At 42.6% G+C, this 23240-nt stretch overlaps 1 protein-coding gene across 5 annotated transcripts in view; it reads right to left on the bottom strand.

The window, feature by feature from the left end:
- The window catches only part of WWP1 (WW domain containing E3 ubiquitin protein ligase 1), a 258360-nt gene that overhangs the window by 119009 nt on the left and 116111 nt on the right, over positions 1 to 23240 (bottom strand). Inside the window, exons 4-7 of one of the 5 annotated variants that reach the window (XM_030216171.1) lie at positions 17797 to 17921; positions 5341 to 5481; positions 5153 to 5222; positions 2253 to 2434 (exon numbers count right to left, since the gene is read on the bottom strand). In XM_030216171.1, the coding sequence (XP_030072031.1) occupies positions 2253 to 2434; positions 5153 to 5222; positions 5341 to 5481; positions 17797 to 17921 (518 nt within the window). Of the gene's footprint in view, positions 1 to 2252; positions 2435 to 5152; positions 5223 to 5340; positions 5482 to 13710; positions 13749 to 17796; positions 17922 to 23240 lie in introns of those variants that run through there. The other 4 variants (XM_030216177.1, XM_030216185.1, XM_030216195.1 and 1 more) reach the window with 4 other exon arrangements.

Below are 23240 nucleotides of genomic sequence, written 5' to 3'. Positions count from 1 at the left end.
CAGACCTAATGGTTCAATTTGAGTTTCAGGTGGCCACAAAGTTCAGCTAATTAGGAGTGAGAATAACAATGGGTTTATCGTTATTATTTTGGCTGAATTATAATAGATTAAAGATTTGTTTAATAAATCCCTCGAGACAGGAGAGGTTCTGTGGGGGGTCCCGGTAAGTCTCACTTCGGTTATTGGAAAAGTAATGGAAGCGATGCTGAAGGAAAGGATAGTGAATTTCTTGGAAGCCAATAAGCTTTAATAACAGACCCCTTCAGTTTTGTTTTGTTAAAAAAAAAAAGGAATATTGGCAATTAGTCTAAAACTAGAAAGTGGAGATAAACCTAAACCATCTGATTTAGGAGATCAGTGCCAGTGCTATCAAACCCATCTTAGTGGAAGATGACCAAGCTGTTAAAATCCCATTCTCTAATGTGGTAATGATCAGAAAATGGCATCCCCTCTACAGACCTTGGAGAAGGGATAGCCTATGCCCTTATACAGGCTGTGGGCTTTGGAAGCCCTGATGTGTTGCAACTGGAGAGCAGGTCCCTTCACCAGAGTGTGTCCTGGGATGAGGGTACTATCATATAAGTCAATCTAATGATACCCTATGCCCGCAGTTTTGTTGACCTTCCAGAAACAGAAAGAATCCCTCTGCTCACAGCCAACCTGACAAACCCTGACATTATAGTATAGGCATCTCAGACGTGAGTTTGGAACCATCCTTGGTCCAAAAGGATGGTCAAGATCACTCAGTAGCTGTTATAAGCCAAAACTTTATTTTCAATGGAGAAAAAACATGGGGCAGTTGAAAAAAAGTGTTGGCCACAAACATTAGAAGAACTGCGCTATTTTCTACAGGGGGATTTAGATTTATTTGGGTGATGAATCATCAGCCAGAATGGGAAGAGGATGCCCCAGGGAAATATGCCAGGACTGTTTGTGTGTAAGTGAAAGCCTGAACCTTTTTCTCCGTTTAGAGCCTACAAAGTTTATCCAGGCACTGCAAGTTTTTGTTTGAATAAAAAGCTGCCTGCTTGTTGTCACAAGGTACTTCACCCCAGGGTCCAGAATCCAGTGGCTCACACTATCACATAAGTCTGCATAAGGAAAAACAATCCAAGACCTGCTCAATGCCTTCTTTTCTCACAAAGCTTCATGGAATAGACAGGCCAGGGAAGATGTGGCAGAATGAGAAAAAGAAACTACTACTAATGGTCGAACACCAGACTACAAAACAAAGGAAAAATCATAACATTTTTAACTGAAGCCAGAAGATAAAGTATGGAAACAGAATGGAAAACTCCAGAGACTGCTGGAATGTATCTGTAGCAGCGTGATTCATCACAGCCAGACAGTGGGTTAAAAATAAAACAAAAGCAGTTTATTGATGTACAAGAGGTAACCTGTTACTTTCACAGGTAAGGAGAAAAACAGCAAAAGGTCAGACTTTCAGAAGGCAGCATAAACAGCTTGTCTCTGGCCTGAAGTCTCAGGGTTAAAAGTTCTGCTTTTCAATTGTTGCATAATCAGACCTGGCCTAACCCAAGTTCCAAAGTTATAATGCAGCAGGTTTCCGAGATAACTTTGGCCTACCTTAGCGGAGCTTCTGCTTCTTCTTATAAGTTTTCAATAAAGACTTATGATTGAAGGCTGCTTTTCTCTTCCTAGGGCTTCCCTTCAGATAATGCAACCTAGCTTGTAGCAAGCTTGGAGGAGTCCTTAACCGGGAGTGTGCCCTGGGCTCTCATCCTTCCTGGGCCAAACTATCCTAGCTCTACCCCTGCTGAATCACTTCTCCTCTGGACTGGAGAGAAGGATTTAAGGTGACTCCCTGTGAGGGTGTGTTGGTGAAGAGGAATGGTACCTCACCATAGACTCCTTCAAGGTATCCCACTGGGCCAGTGAAAAAAAGGAAAATATTTTCTACAAAGCTCCAGGATTTTATTCCACTCAGCACCACATATAGTCACGTGACCTGTCTGTGTGACATTGCAAACCTATTTGTCTTCAGATAAAACATGCTGACAGTCGTGTGTCATATTACACTGTTGATTTCTGGTCTTCTATACATGTAACAAATGATCATCATTTAACACCATAAAATGTATTATAAAAATGTTACCAAAAATAGCAAACTAAATACAGTCTTTGATCTGGGTTTACTTAAAAATTCAATTTACATTTTGTAGTAATACTTGTATAAAAAAGTTATTACTGAAAATAAATAGTCTGCGAGGTTCATAAAGTCTCATTCTTACCAGTACTACTGGCAGGCTGGGTTGCAAATGAATTTGGTGCTGGTGTATTTTTGGGTCTGGCTGCAACAGGAGAAGGGGAATGTGTGCTGTCTCCATTTGCTACATGGGTATTAAATACATTCTGTGCTGTGGAGCTGGAGGGGCTTTCAGTATCTATTCCATTAAGAACTTCACTCAGAGATCTTGAGAAGGAAAAATAAAAAGTGAATTTAGTTTATGATGAGAAGCAACACAGAAAGTAATATGCATAACAGAGATATACTCTACTTAATAGACTCATAATGACAAGTATAGAAACATAGACACATAGAAAATGACAGCAAAGATCATATCGCCTATCTAGTCTGTCCGGCTATACCATCTACATCTACTATCTCTTCCCTTTGCCTTAAAGATTCTATGTGCTTGGGTCATGCTTTCTTGAATTCAGATACAGTCTTCATCTCCACCACCTCCACCAGGAAGCCATTCCGTGCATTGGCCACCCTTTCCATAAAGAACTATTTCTTGGATTATTCCTGAGACTCTTTTCACACTACATCCTACACCTCCTCATTCTACAGCTTTCTTTCAGTTGAAAGACTTGCCTCCTGTACACTGATGCCACAGAGGTATTTAAATATCTCTCCTCGCCCACATTTCTTCCAAAGCATGCATACTGAGATTTTGAAGTCTGTCCCCAAACACTTTATGATGAAAACCAATGAACATTTTGATAGCCTCACTCTGACTTGACTCCACTCTGTTTATACCTTTTTGAAGGTGCAGTCTCCAGAACTATACGCAGAACTCTAAATGTGGTCTCACCAGAGACTTATAAAGAGGCACCTCCTTTTTCCTGCTGGCTATTCCTCTCCATATTCACCAAGACATCCTTCTGGCTTTTGTCATCTTTTCATATCCAATGATTTTAAGGTGGCCAAACAAGTAGATGCCCCAAAGCCCCGCTCTTTTTTTGTGCACAGAATATACTGTACTGCATTTGGGCTGCAAAAACCCTTGAGTTTTTGTAGCCCAAATACCTAAGCCTGTACTTTCTAGAATTAGCTGCAAAACTCTGGACCATTCTTCAAGCTTTGCTACATCCCTCCTCGTGTTCTCCATACCATCAGGAGTGTCTACCCTAGTGCAAATTTTGGTATCATCTGCAAAGAGACAAACCTTACCAGACAGCCCTTCCACAATATCGTTTACAAAAATGTTAAGAAATGGAGCAATAACCGATCCTTGTCGCATACTACTGGTTAATGTCCCTTTCCTCAGAATGAACTCCATTTACCACTACACATTGTCACCTTCCACTCAACCAGTCACTTTAGGGTCCATACCAAGGGCAATCAGTTTATTTATAAGTTGCCTTTGCAGAACTGTGTCACAGGCTTTGCTAAAATCTAAGTGTACCACATGTAGCACTCTCCTTCAATCCAACTGTTTAGTCGCCAAGTCAAAGAAACGAATCAGATTTGTCTGACAAGGCCTTCCTCTAGTAAAACTATGCTTCCTCAGGACCTGCAGTCCTTTAGTTTCCAGAAACCTCCCTATCCTCTGTCTTAGAAGCATTTCCTTTAACTTAGTCAAAACACAGGCCAGACTAACCTGCCTGTAGTTCCCAACCTCCTCCTTACTTCTACTTTCAGGGAGAGAGACCATATCCGCCCTTCTCCAGTCTTCCAGGACCACTCATGACTCTAAACAAGCATTGAAAAGGTCAGACAGCGGAGCAGCCACCAGTTCCCTAAGTTTCTTCAATACGCTTGGATGTATCCCATTTGGCCCCATCACTTTGTCTACCTTTAGTTTAGCATCTCTAATATACTTTTTTAAACTTCCTCATATCGTATTCAAAACTCTAAAACAGGAATTTGGATAGAAGAACCAATTTATCAGACTGCTCAGAATTATACAGAACTGCATTAACAGGGTTGACTGTTAAATATATACCAACATCTCTACCTTTTTTGTTTTGTTTTTTAACACACTAATGGTAACAAATCAGTTACTGATAAACTGAAACTGTATAAATCAAACACCATGTTGCAGCTCAATTTAAAGTTATTTTGTGGAAATTTCAGACAAACTTTGACCTAAAACACATCATTTTCTCACTGCACCAGTAGACACTAGACTAGATGTTTGACTGCACTATGCTTCATGGTTGACTCCTTAACTCAAAACAAGTTTAACTATATTGCCACAACAAGTCACATAATCATGATGAAATACATCTTTCTTGGTATTAACTTCCCATGCTTTTAACAGAAGACTGTGTGCCAGATTTAAGGATTAGGTAAATACAGTGCAACCAGCCTGAAAGCCAGCTTTTGAAATCATACACTTTGCCCAAGACTCATTTTCTGCAACATCTGGCAGGGAGCTAAAACTTTGCAAGCAGATGTTTCAGAAGAAAGCACTGTGGAAGTTTTGCCAGAAAGAACTAAATTTTAAGTTTCTACAAAAAGGTCCACATAACTTTCTGCTCTCGCAATGCTTTCTGTAGAAAAACATTCTCCTTTCTAGTACTTATATAAAATTAAAACCCTCAGAAAAACAAGCTAGTTAAAATAGTGCAAGTAGCTGGCTTGAAGGCCTGGTGGCATTGCCTTGCTTTGCCCTGACCTGAGTTGCTTCAGCTGCCAAATATCAAGAAATATTCAGCATACCACATTTTTTCTCAAGATACATGAAATATATTTGGGCCAGCTAAACCCTTTTTGACTTGTAGAGATTACTATACATCATTTTGCATCAGAGGACCAAAAGGCAAAAAAAAATTGGCTTAATTAATACAACATGGTAAAATTTCTCATTAACTTAAGAAGTTGAATTTAGTTGTCATTACTAGTATTTCATGTATTCCATTGTTTTAAACAACATAGAAAACAAACAAAATTCAATCTGACCTGGCCCTTGTCCTTGAAGGAGCTTCATCTCTGTCTTCATGAAGGGCATCATCATTTTGCTGGAGTTCTACTAAACAGACAATAAATAAATACAAATTGAATATTTATTTGTTCTGATTATTAATTCATGGTAAACAAAAAAAAAAACCAGATACATATATACACACAGTACTCTAAATCTGACTTACCAGGTGCCAATTCTGAACTGCAGTTTGTGAGAGATTCCTGATCAACAGTTAAGCCATCAAGCACCACCGTCAATTCTCCAGTCTGTACTGAGCCATTCTTGTTTTCCAGAGAAAGTTTTAATTTTTCTTTTACCTTTTCCACTACAACAGTAAAAGGAACACAGGCAACATGAAATCACTATGCTGATTAAGCTAACCTAAAAACCCACTTGATTAATTAATTTGGTTATTAACATTAAGAAGCTCCTTTGTTGCTTGAAAACAAGGTGCTGCCTGATACTCATACAAGGCCAGTCTTAATGGGTGGGGTGATTATTCATGGCTTTAGCCTCACAGTAGACATTCCTCCTGTTACCAGCAGCAGAGCACATAAAAGATCTATATACTACAAAAACAATATACACTTTGCAATTGCTGGATGTACTCAGCAAAAATTGTTGCAGTTAAACTACACAGCCTGGATAATAACCCTTGACCCTGTACAAATGGACCTTCAAAGTGTTAATGTAAACACATATTCTACATCCACAGAAGCCTTCCTCAGAACTAGGACATTTCCCCACGGCACTCACCATATAAAATAAATATCTGAATCTAGTGTCATCTCAACAACAACATAATACCATGCATCTTGAAAAGTTAATATAAAACCCTACAAAAGTCACTCAAGACCTACAGAACAAATCTACTATTCCATAATAGCACCAGCTTTCAAAACTCACACAAAGACCTACATCCTGGAAAAGGATGCATGGTAATATTACAGTGAGTTCTAGAACATTAATATGCCCTTTTGGGAAAACTGAATGGGCCAGATTACTACAGCTCCCTACTCAGACACTAAGTGATATCAGACCACCAGTACTTGAAGAGGAGCTAAGTGACCAGAAAATAAAAGAACTAATGTAGACAAAAATTAAACTAAAACTGTAGAGATCACTTGATGCTAGGCTAGCAAGTGGCAGCCATAGATAGGAGGTCCGCCCCCCCCCCCCCCTTAACAACTAGCAGTAAGTAGTTGAAATCTTTTGCAAACCGCCCCACCCCTTTGGATCATATAAGGTGGGTGAAGGTGTTCAGATCCCGGGAACTCGGAGAGAAGTATTTTTGGCGCATGGATGGTGGCGAAATCTCAAAGGAAAGAAGGAGCACGAGGCCAAACGGGAGAACCTAAGATGGCGGAGATCGGCCCCGCAGGAGAGATGTCGGTGGGCTCTGCATGGGCGGTGGAAATAGCGACGGCAGTGTCAGCGCTGTTGGAGCCAGTGGTGGACAGGAAGGTACAGTGAATTTCTGATAAATTAGAGGCGATGGATGGCAAGCTGGAGGGTTTGCGGTCGGATCTCACTGCTTTTCAACAGTGACTCTCAGATGTGGAGGATAAATGTTTCCAACAGGAAAGTCAGCAGCAGGAATGGCAGAGTAAGCTAGAACCACTAGAATCCAAGCTCGATGACCTGGAGAACCTTTCGCGGCGAAATAATCTCTGGTTAGTGGGTCTTCCAGAGACCATAAACGAGGCTGATTTGCGCAGCTTTTTGGAGACTTGGTTAACTAGAGCATTGGACTTACCGGAGTCAGGGGGCCCCCTGAGGATTGAGAGAGCACATTGGCTGGGAGCTACCTATGTCGAGATGTCCCGTCCACGAATTGTAATCCTTAAAGTTCTTAATTATGTTCATAAGCAGGACATTTTGAGGGCAAAGAGATTGAAGGGGGTCCTGCACTATGAGAATCATCTCATCTTATGCTTTCAGGATTTCTCTGCAGCGGTGGCCGCACAGCGCCGGCTCTTCATTGACACATGTAAAATGCTGCACACAAAGAAAGTAACATTTGCCATCCTTTATCCAGCCCGCCTGAAGATTCAGCACAGTGGTAAAAATTGTTTTTTCGTACTCCTACAGAGGCTCTCAAATATGCCACTCAGCTGTGTCCAGAGGGGATTGATTCGAATAAAGTTTGAAGTCTGTGTTGGGCTGGTGAATATAGTGTAGATACATACCTATAGCAGGTATTCTCCGAGGACAGCAGGCTGATTGTTCTCACGATTGGATCATCATCCGCGATGGCCCAGGAGACCGGCAAATCCATAAGATAACAAAAAAACTTCTAGAACGCACCTGTGTGCGGGCAGTGCGAACCGCACATGCACGAACGGCTTCCTGCCCACGGCGTGAGCATGCCCTCCTCAGTCTAATAAAAAGCAAAACAGAGAATTAGAATAACTCCAAAGGGGAGAAGGGTGGGTTTGTAAGAACAATCAGCCTGCTGTCCTCAGAGAATACCTACTACAGATATGTATCTACACTTGGACAAGCAGGCTGCTTGTTCTCACGATTGGGGTATCCCTAGCACCCAGGCTCACTCAAAACAATGAACATTGGTCAATTGGGCCTCGCAACAGCGAGGACATAACATAGATTGACCTGAAAAGAAGCACAACTAAGTGAGAGTGCAGCCTGGAACAGAACAAAAATGGGCCTAGGAGGGTGGAGTTGGATTCTAAACCCTGAACAGATTCTGCAGCACTGACTGCCTAAACTGACAGGGTATCCTGCTGAAGGCAGTAGTGAGATGTGAATGTGTGGACTGATGACCACATTGCAGCCTTGCAAATCTCTTCAATAGAAGCTGACTTCAAGTGAGCCACTGACGCAGCCATGGCTCTGACATTATGAGCCGTGACATGGCCTCTAGAGTCAGCCCAGCTTGGGCATAAGTAAAGGATATGCAATCCGCTAGCCAATTAGAGATTGTGCGTTTTCCCATGGCGACTCCCCTCCTGTTGGGATCAAAAGAAACAAACAATTGGGCGGACTGTCTATAGGGCTTTGTCCGCTCCACGTAAAAGACCAATGCTCTCTTACAGTCCAAGGTGTGCAACTTGTCTTCACCAGGGCGGGTATGTGGGCGGGGAAAAAATGTTGGCAAGACAATTGACTGGTTCAGATGGAACTCCGACACCACCTTCGACAAGAACTTAGAGTGAGTACGGAGGACTACTCTGTTGTGATGAAACTTGATATAAGGTGCATGCACTACCAGGGCTTGGAGCTTACTGACTCTACGAGCTGAAGTAACTGCCACCAAGAAAATGACCTTCCAGGTTAAGTACTTCAGATGGCAGGAATTCAGTGGCTCAAAAGGAGCTTTCATCAGCTGGGTGAGAACGACATTGAGATCCCATGACACTGGTGGTTTGATGGGGGGCTTTGACAAAAGCAAACCTCTCATGAAGCGAACAACTAAAGGCTGTTCAGAGATAGGCTTACCCCTCTACACGTTGATGATAAGCATTAATCACACTAAAGTGAACTCTTATGGAGTTGATCTTGAGACCAGACTCTGGTAAGTGTAGAAGGTATTCAAGCAGGGTCCGTGTAGGACAAAAAAAAAAGGATCTAGGGCCTTGCTGTCACACCAGACGGCAAACCTCTTCCATTTGAAATAACAACACTTTTTTGTGGAATCTTTCCTGGAAGCAAGCAAGACTCGGGACACACCTTCTGAAAGACCCTAGGAAGCAATTTCTAAGCTCTCAACATCCAGGCCGTGAGAGCCAGACTGGAGGTTGGGATGTAGAAGAGACCACTCGTTCTGGGTGATGAGGGTCGGAAAACAGTCCAATCTCCATGGTTCTTCAGAGGACAACTCCAGAAGAAGAGGGAACCAGATCTGACGGGGCCAGAAGGGAGCTATCAGAATCATGGTTCCACGGTCTTGCTTGAGTTTCAGCGAAGTCTTCCCTACTAGAGGTATGGGAGGATACGCATACAGAAGGCCTGTCCCCCAATGCAGGAGAAAGGCACCTGTCGTTAGTCTGTCATGGGCCTGAAGTCTGGAACAGAATTGAGGGACTTTGTGATTGATCTGAGTGGCAAAAAGATCCACACAGGGGGTGCCCCACGCTCGGAAGATCTTGTGGACAACAGCCATGTTTAGCGACCACTCGTGAGATTGCATGATCCTGCTCAACCAGCCAGCCAGACTGTTGTTTACACCTGCCAGATATGTGGCCTGGAGAAACATGCCATGATGGTGTGCCCAAAGCCACATCCGGACAGCTTCTTGACACAGAGGGCGAGATCCGGTGCCCCCCCCCTGCTTGTTTGTGTAATACATAGCAACCTGATTGTCTGTCTGAATTAGAATGATTTGGTTGGACAGCCGATGTCTGAAAGCCTTGAGAGCATTCCAGATCGCTCGTAATTCCAGAAGGTTGATCTGAAGATCCTTCTCCTGAAAGGACCAAGCTCCTTGAGTGTGAAGTCCATCTATATGAGCTCCCCACCCCAGGAGGTATGTATCCGTCGTCAGCACTTTTTGTGGCTGAGGAATTTGGAATGGACGTCCCAAGGTCCAATTGGATCAAATGGTCCACCACTGAAGGGAACTGGAAAAGTCAGTGGAGAAATGGATCGCATCCTGTAGATCCCCTGTGGCCTCACACCACTGGGAAGCTAGGGTCCACTGAGCTGATCTCATATGTAGGCATGCCATGGGAGTTACATGAACTGTGGAAGTCTTGTGCCCTAAGAGTCTCAACATCTGCCGAGCTGTGATCTGTTGAGATGCTCGAGCCAAGGACACTAGGGCCAGGAGATTATCTTCCCTTGCCTGGGGAAGATAAGCTCGAGACGTTCGTGTGTCCAACAGAGCTCCAATGAACTCCAATTTCTGAACCGGGACAAGGTGGGACTTGGGATAATTGATTACGAACCCCAGTAGCTCCAGCACTCGAATAGTCATCCGCATGGACTGTAGAGCGCCTGCCTCTGAGGTGCTCTTCACCAGCCAATCGTCGAGATAAGGGAACACGCACTCCCAGTCTGTGTAGCGATGCTGCGACAACAGCCAGGCACTTTGTGAAGACCCTGGGCGCTGACGCAAGGCCAAAGGGCAGTACACAGTACTGAAAGTGCCGAGTTCCCAACCAAAATCAAAGATACTTCCTGTGAGCTAGGAGTATCGAAATATGTGTATAGGCATCCTTCAAGTCCAGAGAGCATAGCCAATCGTTTTCTTGAACCATGGGAAGAAGGGTGCCCAGGGAAACCATCCTGAACTTTTCTCGGACTAGGAATTTGCTCAGGGCCCTTAGGTCTAGGATGGGACGCATCCCCCCCCCCCCCCCATTTTCTTTTGCACAAGGAAGAACCTGGAATAGAATCCCAGCCCTTCTTCCCCTGGTGGAACAGGTTCGACCGCATTGGCCTTTAGAAGGGTGGAGTGTTCCTCTGCAAGTTCCTGCTTGTGCTGGGAGCTGAAGGACTGAGCCCCCGGTGGACAATTTGGAGGCATGGATTCCAGACTGAGAGTGTATCCTAACCGGAATATTTGAAGAACCCACCTGTCGGAGGTTATAAGAGGCCACCTTTGGTGAAAAAATATCAACCTCTCTCCGACCGGCAAGTCGTCCGGCATGGACACTTTTTCTGAGGCTATGCTGCACTGGAACCAGTCAAAAGCCTGTTCCTTGCTTTTGCTGGGGAGCCGCAGGGGCCTTAGGCACACACCGTTGACGGGAACGAGTGTGCTGGGACTGAGCCTGGAAAGGCTGCCGAGAAGCAGGAGTGTACCTTCGCCTATTGTAGGAATAGGGAGCACTCTTCTTCCCTCCAAAAAACCTCCTAGACGAGGAGGTGGTAGCAGAAGACGCCCGGCGGGAGAGAGAATCCATAGCATCATGGTGCTTTTTGATCTGATCGACCATGTCCTCTACCTTTTCTCGAAAAAGGTTATCCCCCCGGAAAGGAACATCCGCCATTTGCTGCTGGGTCTTACGATCCAGGTCAGAAACACACAGCCATGAGAGTCTGAGCATTACTATACCTTGAGCAGCTACCCGAGATGCTACATCAAAAGTGTCATAAGTACCCCTGGCCAGAAATTTACGACACGCCTTCTGCTGTCTGACCACCCTGGTTAAAAGGTTCGGCAAGCTCCGGAGGAAGTGCTTCAACCAAACTAGACAGTTGCCTCACCGAGTTCCGCAAGTGGATGCTTGTGTAGAGCTGGTATGTTTGGATCTTGGCTGTGAGCATAGCGGCCTGATATGTCTTTCTCCCAAAAGACTCCAAGGTCCTAGACTCTCTGCCTAGGGGCGCCGAGGCATAGTCTCTAGTACTCTTGGCTCTTCTGAGAGCAGAGTCCACCACCATGGAATCGTGGGGTAGTTGGGCCTTCACCATTAATGGCTCTCCATGGACTCTGTACTGGGACTCAGCTTTTTTGGGGACCACTGGATTAGATAGAGGGAACAACCAGTTTCACATAAGCAGCTCCCTGAGTGTGTTATGCAAGGGGGCTGTTGCAACCTCTGTGGGTAGAGAAGGATAGTCCAAGACCTTGAGCATCTCGGCCCTGGGCTCATTCACAACCTCCATGAGGAAGGGAGTATCCTTAGACATTTCCCGAACAAAGGGTTTCTAGGGTGTTTTGTCTATTTACTATTTTTTTTCTCTTCTCATTTCTTCACTTCCTGCTCTACACTCATCTTTGGTACTGATCTTTCACTTTCAGCTTTCTTCTATTTTTTCCTCCTTCTCCCTATCCAGCTTTCTTTTATTTTTCTGCTTCCTTCTCCCCATCCAGTTTTCATGCTCCCTCTTTACTGAATTTTTCTAGTTTTCATCTCTTCCCTTCCTCTCCCACCCATATCCAGCATCTCCCCTCTTTTTCCCTACTCTCCATCCCCTCATGCTCAGTATTTATTCCTCTTTCTTTTACACCCCCCCCCCATTTCCAGATCTCTTTGCCTCTTCCCTTCTCTTTTGTTCATCATCCCCTCTCCTCCCTAACTAGCATCTCCTCCTCATTCCACCTGCCTCCAACTGTCAGCTGTTTCCAGAATAACAGAGCTTGAGGGAGGGGGGATGATGTTTGAGAAGGTGAAATCTGTTCTTAGTTGTTAATTTCTGTTCATTGACCTGAATGCCACAGGGATGGAAAATTGACCAAGAACAGATTTCAACTTCCTTTTCATCCTGCTAGACCAGTCCAGATGAACAAGAAGGACCAAAGCTCTATCCCTCAGGCTCCCTCCAGTACCATCCTGCCAAAGGCACCATCTTCTCCAGCCCTGACATCACTCAAACTTTAACTGCCAAGATTTAAGTCATTATTAAGTCATTATGGAAAGGAGAGAAGCAGTAGAGAGCAAGGGGGATAAAAAGTGAAGTTGAGAGGAAAGTTTCTTGGCACAGTGATGATCGATCACCTTTCTTGGCAAAGATGATCGATATAGGAATACTGGTGCTGGGGATAAAACGGATTATGACAGGGAGAACTGAGGTATGGGCAAGTTTGAGGAAAGTGGGGAGTGAGGGGGTAAAGGGGAGACTGCTGGGTATGGGTATACAGAGTAAAAATGGATTATGAGATACTTCTGCTAGGTAAGGGGCAAGGGAGAAGAGAAGGAATGAAGCTGCTTGGGATAGTATACAAAATAAAAAGAGGTTGGGAGAGGGGAAATCAGTGGTGGTATTTTTATAGGGATTGGGAAAATGTGTTATGGCCTCTGAGCCTCTTATTGTTGGGGAAAGCCATATGCCCCTATCTTGTTCCTCCTACTCTCCATTTTTCCCCCAAGTTACCTCTTCCTCTCTGCAAAATATGGTATATAACATAGTAAATGACAGCAGATAAAAGGCCTGAATTGTCCATCCAGTCTCCCTACAGTCACACTCAATATGATTAAACCAAAATCATTGTAGTATAAAATATTTGATCATGGTTTTTCTTTTTTTTCCATTTCTGGGACACAGACCATAGAAGTCTGCCCGGCACTGTCCCCATATTCCAACTACTGGAGTTGCCGTCAAAGCTCTCCCCAGCCCATCCTAGACTGTCTCACTGGCATGGGCCATAGGTCTTCACAGCCAGAGTCGCCATCTAAGAACCACTTGACACATCAACACTCATGCAGACATTTAAGTTTTTTTTTTACATGTCATGCTTTGTGCAGGACTAGGCTCATGTACCTGCTGGGGTTAAATATGAAAAAGTTGTGATTTTTGGGGCTATTTGATATGTAAAACATTAAAAAAAAAAAAAACACTGCTCTAGAAAATTCCCAGTTCAGGGAATAAAAGATCTAATCTGAGAACTAAACCCACATCCTCCACATGGCAGATCAGGCCAAACTGTTACAGAAGTATTTCAGAAAGTTTTGCAATCTCTGTCTCCATATTCATTTTGTGATGAGCTATCTTCCACTGCCTTCAGTAATTTTATTTTCTCCTCCACCATACCACTTCAAACAAAGCCAACCTGTCATAACTAGAAAAACTGGGACACACTTATGACATTTACTTCCATATGTGCTATTTGCCAGATTACTAGGCACTATACTAAGAGCATTCATACTTATCTTGGATCTTCAGCTACAGTTCAATAATGCTCCCTCAGCTCAACCAGTTAGAAATGAAAAATAGCAGAACCCAGACCTGGCTCACTTACAAAAACATGTTTGTTTCTAAGGATCAAAATAAATGATTAATCAAGGTTCAACTGAAAGGTGAAAAAATAATAGAACTTTGGACACAATGAAAAATAAATATGTATAAGACACTAACATAAATGAAAGTTACCTATCCAGTCATGCATTTATTAGGGATTTATTAACTGCCTTTATGAAGAGGTTGAGCCAAGACATTCTATTTCTCAAATCACTACTGATTTTTAGGAATACAAATATAGATTTGATTTACCTCTAGAGGTTTGGCCTGTCATAAGGTAGCTAAATATTATGTTTTCCTGAGTATCTGGTGATTTCAGACCAAAGTTATTCTGAATAGCCTGAAGAAAGATATTTCGAGTGTGGGCAGTAAAAACCACTTATATTCTCGATCACTGGGCTCCTATCTGACTCTGTTCTCATCTCCCAAAAGGTTATTTCACCTACTTGACTACATAGTATTTATTTGCCTCCTTAAGGGTTCTCCTCCAAATGCATTTTTATCTAGCTCAATGCACAAGACTCTCTATTCCCTATAAAGCTTCTATTTCCTGTGGAAGGAGAAATGTATTATATAGTTTTATTCCTGCCTTGGAACATCACGGGGGCAAGACTATGCTACCCTAATTAGTGTTACTTTATCCAATATAATCTGCATCCACAAAAAACTCTCCCCCCCCCAAACAACAGGTGCAGATCATAACTAGCACATTTTCTCCATGGAAGTTACCATACAAGAAAAAAAGATGTTTGATTTCTCATGTCATCTGAGTGATAGCAACATAAATCTATCCACTATCAGGCCCATTGTTAATTACTACAAGACCTGAAAAAAAATCCTAATTCAACATACATGTAGCAAGCCTAGAATACAGCAGAACTAATTTCTATGATTCAAACAACATGAGCCCTACCTCAGAACGGGCAGCCCTACAAATATCATACATGACCCTAAAATACCATATACCTACTACTGGTAAAACAGAACAAATGTTACTGCTACAGGGGTCTACACAGAAACTATATGCAGACAGAATACCACACCTTGGGCACACGCAAAACACAGACAAACCCTCTCCAAATATAGAACAAAGGATCAGAAATGTGAAATAGAAATATAAAGACAAAAATTAAACTAGGAACCTCAAGAAGTCAAACTAGACATATACCACAACATAGAAGAAATAAAAACAGAAATGCATTTCCTCTTATACTGTACAAAATACTAAGACATCCATGATGCACATTTTCCAAAGCAAATATATTTCACCTAATAATTCAAAGTATAACACTTTTTTTCTACCTTTGTTGTCTGGGCATTTTGGGGTCCTTTTACTAAAGGTAAGTGCTTCCCCCTGAAATAGCCACACATTGTTTTTGTGACCCCTGAAGCAGGCAGGTTCATCTACCGAAAACTGGCCCAGTGTTAGGTCTCCCTTTGGTGCCTTAATAAAAAAGACTCTTTGATTTATCACTCCCCATGTGGAAGTTGCGGCGTCATCCTCTGCTTTCATTGGTTTCTTTTGTATTCTCGCAGAGGCTGTGTCTTGTTTTGTTCGCTTGGTAAAGTCCATAAATCATTAAGGTAGATTGGAAGAAAGCCACTGCTTATACCTGGGGGTAAGTAGCATACAATCTTGTTACCTTTGACGATCCTGCCAAGTACTTATGACATGGATTGGCCGCTGTAGAAAAAGGATGCTGAGCTAAATGAGCCTCAAGAATTACCAGTTGGGTCAGACTAATATTGATGACTCAAGACCTCTTGCTATGGGTCCAGCAATCCCTGAACCACAAGGTTAGATGGCTTGACCTTCCTTTATGGAGAAACATCTCCAAGATGGACAGAGACCACACAAGTCTTACTGAGGAGATCCTTTTGTTAGATGCCTCAATGGCCCAGTTTGGTTATAGTGCAGGTAGGTCCAGAGGGATTACAACCAAAGTTCTTCGGAACGCCCCACAGAGTGGTATTCACTGCAAGCTCAGCATTGTTGTGTAGTTTGCTCAGGCTCTGGGATAACTGCCTTCAAGGAAAATCCTGGATATTTTAGTGGGCTACAAGCATTTCTGACCAAGTGATTCCCTCCTTTTTCTCAGGACAGTGGCCCATGAGAGTTCATTTGCCTAGGTCAGCTCTCTCATTGTTGTGGATGACTGAGTGCTGGGCACTTCATTTTAAATCACCAAATCTCCCAGCAAAATAAGGTTCAATTACGCAGAGCGGCTTCCTCTTCTCTCACCACTGCCTACCATTGCCTGTAGAGAATAACTGGAGAAACCGAAAACCTGATTAAGCAGAGACCCAACACTATCATGAGGTCTGTTTCCAAGCTCCAGCAACATGGACTTACGATAAACAGCTTAACCTCTTCTTCTGGGAAAAGGAATACAGCTTCCTTCTCATCCTGGCCACCTTAAGGCTGGAAGCTGGCCTTTTATATTCCTAGAAAAATCACTCTCTTAGCCAGAAAACAAAGATAACAGGGAGAAAGAACAGTGAAGAAGTGGGGGAGAGAAAAGGGTGGCAATGGAAATATGATCCAATCCTGTTCTCTGTCTGAGAGTTCACTTACCAGTCTCTGTTCTATCAGAGAGAGACAAAGCTGAAGTTCAACCCAGGGAACTGGAGGCTGGAGCATACTTACCGGCACCTGCCTTCACAGAGGCAGCCAAAAACCAAATCCTGGGAGCCTGCTTGATCAATGGTTGGAAGCCCAGGAACAGACCTACTAGCACTTGCTCTACCAGGCACAACCACAGCCAAACCCTGTGAGCCTGTCTAACCAGAAGCTAGAGCTCTAGAAGCATGCTTACCAATACCTGTTTTACAAGGGCCAGCCAAAGGTTGAACCCTTGAAGCTGCTCAACCAAAGGCCAAAGACCTGGAAGCATGCTCACCTTTCTCTGCTCTAGCAGAGGTAGCCAAAAGCTGATGCCTGAAACCCCATGTATATGCTTAGCATCTGTTCTACTGGAGACAGACCAAACCCTTGGAGAGTTTACTCAACCAAAGGGTGAAGCACTGGCAGCATACTTATAGTACCCGCACTACCAGGGGAATCAGTCGCAGACTAATGCTCTAGGAGCCTGCTCAGCCAGTAGAAACAGCTTTTAGATTGTTGCCACAGAAGCTGCAAACCTGCTCTACCAGAGAAATCAGCTGGCAGACTATCACCCTAGGAGCCTGACTAAGAAGGGTGGCCTGAAGAACACTGCTCTGGGTGGGGCCTTGCAATCTTGCTGCACCAGTCTACATGCCTGCACCATCTACTAGAAACAGAGAAATACTGAACAGAAGAAAGCAGTACCTACTAGGAAGCTAAAGTCAGCTCTGAGCTTTTTCTCCTATCTATTGGAAGGGGCATATAACCCATTATTATAGACTGGTCTGTCACAGCCAGTAAGAATAAAAACATTGTAAAGATTAGCAGGAGGTATGGAACATGCAGACTGGATGAGTAATAAGGTCTATTGGCTGTCATATTGTATTTCTATATATAAATGTATAATAGGGTTCCTCAACCAGAGCCTATGGTGTCACAACAAATACAGGTTTCAGATAGTATGTAAGTGAGTAAGTATGAAGACAAAAATTAAGACAACTACTGACTTCTTATTCTTAGTTCAGGCCAAAGCTGGAGCTGAAGCACACTCAGTGTAGTGTCTTCTTTTTTTCTATATGGAAAGGATATCAGACTTACTCTGCATATACAAGCATGGATAATGAGGCAAATATATAATAAAACAAATGCATGCTGGAGAACTGTAGGTGGCCACTCACTGTTTCATGATAAGTGTACTGATCTCCTGCACAGTCTTTGCTCTAGCTTTTGAATAGTTTTTTTTTTTTTGCTGGCCTTTCCAAGCCTCAATTTAGCCTTAAAATGGGTGAATGGACCTCTCAACAAACACATTTTATCTCCTGCTCCTAATGCTAAGTTAGTACTATAGAAATGAATGATGACTTCATAAAATGTATTAGTAAAACTTACATTTTCTGTTGTACGTTTCCAAAGTTGGCCTTAAATCTATAGTGCTCTTGCCTAATAACGCATCAGCTTTTAAAGTGTGATGGCTCCACACTCTAAATTCCAGTACGGTATGTGGTGTCACATTCCTGTTTATAACAAAAATTTAAAGCAAGTTTGCATATATTACAATGAATTAACTGTTCAAACTGTTTCAATCATTTCAAATAATTTAAATTCTTTTAATCATTTTAATTCTTTGTGGAGCTACCTGTAAAATCAAATGCAAGAAATCAAAAAAACAAAGCATTATGCAACAAGAAGGAAACCAAAAGGTATTGCCGCTTACTTATAATGGGTATTTTCCATAGATGACAAGACTGATCAGGCACACAAGTAGGGTGACATCACGTTACTGGTACTGAATAGCTCCCCAAAACTCAGAACATAGTGCAAAATTCAGAGCATGAATGGCCCTTCCCATGCACAGCAGTTTTCTCAGTAATTCAACTGGTTCCAAAGCTCAAAAACACTTAGGCAACTCTTGGGGAGAGGGAAGGGACTGTGTGCCTGATCAATCCTGCTGTCTATTGAGAATGCCTGTTACAGGTAAACAACAATGCTTTTCCCCATCAATAAGCAGGACTCCCAAGTTGGGGCTCCTTAGGTCTTTATATAATGAGGTTAGAGCACCAGTCTTGACATCCAGAGGTGCCTGGTTCAAATACCACTGCTGCTCCTTGTGATCTTGGGCAAGTCACTTAACCCTCCATTGCCTCAGGTACAAAATTAGACTGTGAGCCCTCCAGGGACAGAGAAATACCCAGTGTACCTGAATGTAACTCACCTTGAGCTACTACTAAAAAAGGTGTGAGCAAAATCCAAATCAATAAAATAAATGTGGATCAGCCCAAATTTAAAAAACAAAGTTACTATATAATGGACAGACTAGCCAACACAGTTTTTGACCACAGTCTTTTACTGTGGCTTGGTCCAAGCGGCAGTGCAAATAAAAAACAAGGAGTGAGTACCAGGTTGCTGCTTTACATCTCATATCCAGCTAACCAGACTTCAGAAGAGTCCCTTGTAGCTACAGTGGCTCTAATTTGGTGAGTTTACTTTAAGAGCAAATGTGTATTCCTCTGAACACTAAACAGAATTGGTAAGAATGTCAGCCAATTTACCAGAGTCCTGTTGATGGCTGGTATGCCAGTCCTGCTGAGGTCAAAGTACACCAAAAAGCTACACAGATCTGCTAATCAACTCAGTTCTTTTGGATTTAGCATTTGAAGGCCCATTTACAGTCTAGAGAGTGGAGGGCATTCTTGTGTGAATTATCAGTTTTTGGGTACAGCACAGACAGCACTGTTTTCTCACTGATGAAAAAAAATGTCAATACCTTAAATAAAAATCTAAGATGAACTATTTTCTTATGATGAAATTATATTTACAGCTTCTGGGTTACTAGTAATTGAATTTCACTCACTCTAGCAGATGTGAACATTACTAGAAAGAGCACTTTCCAAGTAAGGTACTTAAAAGAAGCACACTCAAGCAGTTCACAGTGGGAATTCATAAGGCAAATTAAAACAAGGTGGAACAGGGGCTTCTGCAGTAGTAGCTGGACATAAAGTAGTATTTTTATGAAATGTGAAATGATGGAATACTGTGAAGCTAGATGGCTATCAAATGGAACATGTTAGGAAGAGAGAACACTACGATGCACTTCAACTGAGGATGATATAAATGATGTAATAATTAGACTATTGTGACAGACATGTAGTAGGGCTGTGATCATTCATGCATCACCAGATGAAAACTCTTTCCCCATCTGTAAGCATTTTGTGCACCCAATAGACAATTTTCTGGATTGGCATTGGTAAGCTCAGAGCAGAGACTACAAACTGCTCAATTTCCAAGATGTGGGGGCTAAACACAAGCCAGTCCTCATGTTAAACGATTAATATTGACAAACCTTGGAGCCTGTATTGTGGTAGAACTCGTAGATTTTCCACAGAAGGAAACTAGTTCTGCCAAGGCCAATGTGGTACTATGAGAAACTTGTATATTAACAGCTATTAGGATTTGAGTAGTTTTTAGTTTGAGAGGAACTTGGCGGGGGGGGGGGGGGGGGGGGACAACCAAATACAGGGAATCATCAGTACATCTGGGGCTAGACATTCTAGGGGCAGAGGTTTTCAACCCAGTCCTCAGGGCACACCCAGCAAGTCATGGATTTCAGGATATCTCCATTGAATTCAATAGATATATCCTGAAAATTCCAACTGGCTGGGTGTGCCCCGAGGACTGGGTTGAAAACCTCTATTCTAGGGATCTGACGATGGAGTAGTAGGGAGGAAGCTTTGTGTTATTGTTATCTTGAAAGACAGACTGCATGGCTGCTCAAGTTCAAGCTCTATTTAAACATCCCACCTATGCAACAAAAATATAAGTGGTACATACAAGTCATAAAATAGGGGGGGGGGGGAGGATTAACAAAATTATAATCCCTCATGGGTTGATTATAAAGAGGGATGGGAAAGTTAAAGAAAATAATGTCTTCAATGATATTTTAAAATTGTCAAGAGAAGTTTCAAGTCTAAGTTGATGCATCTAGGAATCACTCATGAGGCTGGAAAAGTCTGCTCAGCTTGTCAGCTATATGGTATGCCTCCCCCACTCTCCCTACCCAAAGGGATGCAAGCAGTTTTCATTTGGGTATGTCTCACTGTGACAAAGACCAAAATCTTTGCTGCTTTATAGCAGAGAACGTGATCCCACTTCTGATTTGTCAGTATGAAAACACTGCTATTTGGTCAACTGCTTAAAATAAAAGCGATGTGTCCTGGAGCAAACAAAAGAGACATAAGGCATAGTAAACTGCAGAGAATTCCAAGAGGTTGATGTAGGGAAACCTTTTGGACTTTAACTGCATTTCCTGCATGTGGCAAGCATCAGAATATGTTCCCCAGCTTATGTATCTGTGGTTGGGCTTATTTGGTATTGCAATGGAGCACAGAAAACACCTCTTGCAAGACTGGTGTTTTGATTTCCACTATTATTACATAGTTCACAGTTAAAATGAAAGGCTAGTGTTGGGAGGAAAAAGGATGGGATTGTTGATGCCACTGGAATTTGAGAGCTAATTGAGAGTGCCTCATTTTAAGTCGTGCCAGAGGTACTGAATGGACAGTTGCAGCCATGCTATCCAACAACTTTAAGTGGAATAGGAGCCAGCTCTCTGGGTGCTTCAGCCCCCCCCCCCTCATACTGAACAAACTGAGAGAGAGGTAATTTCTAATGGGTTTAGCACCCCCAATAATTTTCAAAAGTTGGTTCCTATGGTAAGTAGGCCCCAGCCTCAACCACAAGTGCTATTTGTATGTTGTGAAAAAAAGAGGGCATATATTCTATGCTCCGGTTAATAAAGGCCTTTGTCCGAATTGTATCCAGCACAGTGCCTATAGTAAAAAATATATATGTTTGTAGGGAAAAAAGTAGCTTCTCAATACATTATCATGAAGCCCAGTCTCTGGAGAAGCTAGACAGACTTGTTCCTGAGGATTGGAATATGGATTTCTAAAACAGAGGTTAGAATTAGTTGTGCAGGTTTAGGAAGACTAGCAGGCTAATTTTCGAAAGAGTGTCCTTCTCACAGGGTCGCCCAAATCGGTATAATCGAAAGCCGATTTTGGGCGTTCCCAACTGCTTTCTGTCACAGGGACGACGAAAGTTCATGGGGGCGTGTCAGAGGCGTAGTGAAGGCAGGACTTGGGCAAGCCTAACACATGGACGTCCTCGACCAATAATGGCATTTGGTCGTTTATGAGATGGGCGTCATTTGTTTCCATTATCACCGAAAATCAGAAACGACCAAGTCTAGGGACAACCATCTCTAAGGATAACCTAAATTTCAGGATTTGGGTGTCCCCGATCGTATTATCAAAACGAAAGATGGACATCCATCTTGTTTTGATAATACAGGTTTCCACGCCCTTCCATTGGGACGTTTTGTGAGGACGTCCTCAACAAAACTTGGGCGTCCCTTTCGATTATGCCCCTCCAAGTGACCTTGTTTGTACATACAAGCAACTCCCACAAGGCACTTAACAGATACTGTCTTTCTTTGCAGATATGTAGATCTGAGGGACATCCCTTGAGAGATGGCCCATTTCCACATCCTAATTACTTTGGAAGACAATAAAAGGTCAAACGTAGGGACTGTGTACTGAAAATAGTCCAACTGAAAAGTGATCGCAGAAAATCTCTGTATTAAAAATGGATTAGTATACATGTTGTAAATGTGTATTTGGCCTAGTGGTCACAGGTAAAGCAAGGGTTAAATGAGAATGTATTAAGAAAGGAAAAGAGAATTGGTCTTGTTAATGTAGCTTTTGTATATGTATACATCAAAGTTAGTGCGATATCAAGGTAGATGTGATGAATGGCACAGGTGTATATGTTTCTTCACCTGCTCCAGGATCACAGTAAACTAGATTAGGATACTTTCTACAATTTTAATTAAAAAAAAAACAACCTACAGCTCTATTTGAAAAATGAATTTTCAGAGACCGCTCAGACTTTGCCTATGGGATGTCTCTGTTGTATGTCAACATGCAATAAACCGGAATCTTGCAACTGATAATGTACACTTTAAATTTATTTCTAATTAACAATGTACATGCATCTTCGAGATGTGTGATACTTGGTACAATGGAGAGAAAAATATTCATTACATCTGATCAGGTCTCAGGTTCAGAAGGAGGCACAACTCCCAGGCTTCTTTGGGTAAGGAAAAACCTAGAGTAGAAGACTTGGGGGTTTTTTTAATCCCCATGGTGGGGCTGGTGCTAAGATATTGGAATGAAGGCAAGAGAAATCTGTTAGAAGAGTTTGGTGTGGGTGAAGGGCTGAAACTGGAGGATGGGTGATGAAACTGAGTTGGAAACTTACTTTGACTATATTCAGGACCCTGGAATCTGTCATGATCCTCTCTCCTTGGATAAAAGGAATATATCTGACTCCTTCTCCCAAAGGAAGGGCAGGTTGTATATATTTTGAAGTGACTTCAATTGCAATAGGCAATCTTAATCCAAAGGAGGGTCAAAGATCTGACTATGTGGGTGTAAAATGCTTTGTTTACATCTTTCTCTGTTAAGGATTGATAAAAATTATAGGGCTCTGGGTCTGCACTGGTTGTTGAAAAGAACAAAACATCTTCCTACAGTAGCAAAAAAGTCTTGCACTCAATTAACATATCTTTTGCTTTCTCCAAGGACATGCAGGATAAATAGTCTTACAAGTGGGACTCTGTAGCTACAGGCTGCTTTTAATGAAAATAGGGGTGTGATAGTGTGACTGGCAGATGGCTACAGGATTTCACAAAGGCAGTTGCAGTGTAAAATAAAAAGAAAACTATTGGTAGAAAATAATTAAAGCAATTCAGTCTGTTCCTTGTCACAGACTCT

The sequence above is a fragment of the Microcaecilia unicolor genome, chromosome 1 (genome assembly GCF_901765095.1).
Source record: "Microcaecilia unicolor chromosome 1, aMicUni1.1, whole genome shotgun sequence".
In the NCBI taxonomy this organism is placed as follows: Eukaryota; Metazoa; Chordata; class Amphibia; order Gymnophiona; family Siphonopidae; genus Microcaecilia; species Microcaecilia unicolor.
The sequence above is the reverse complement of the archived record's forward strand: the minus strand, read 5'-3'. Positions and strand labels throughout refer to the sequence as shown.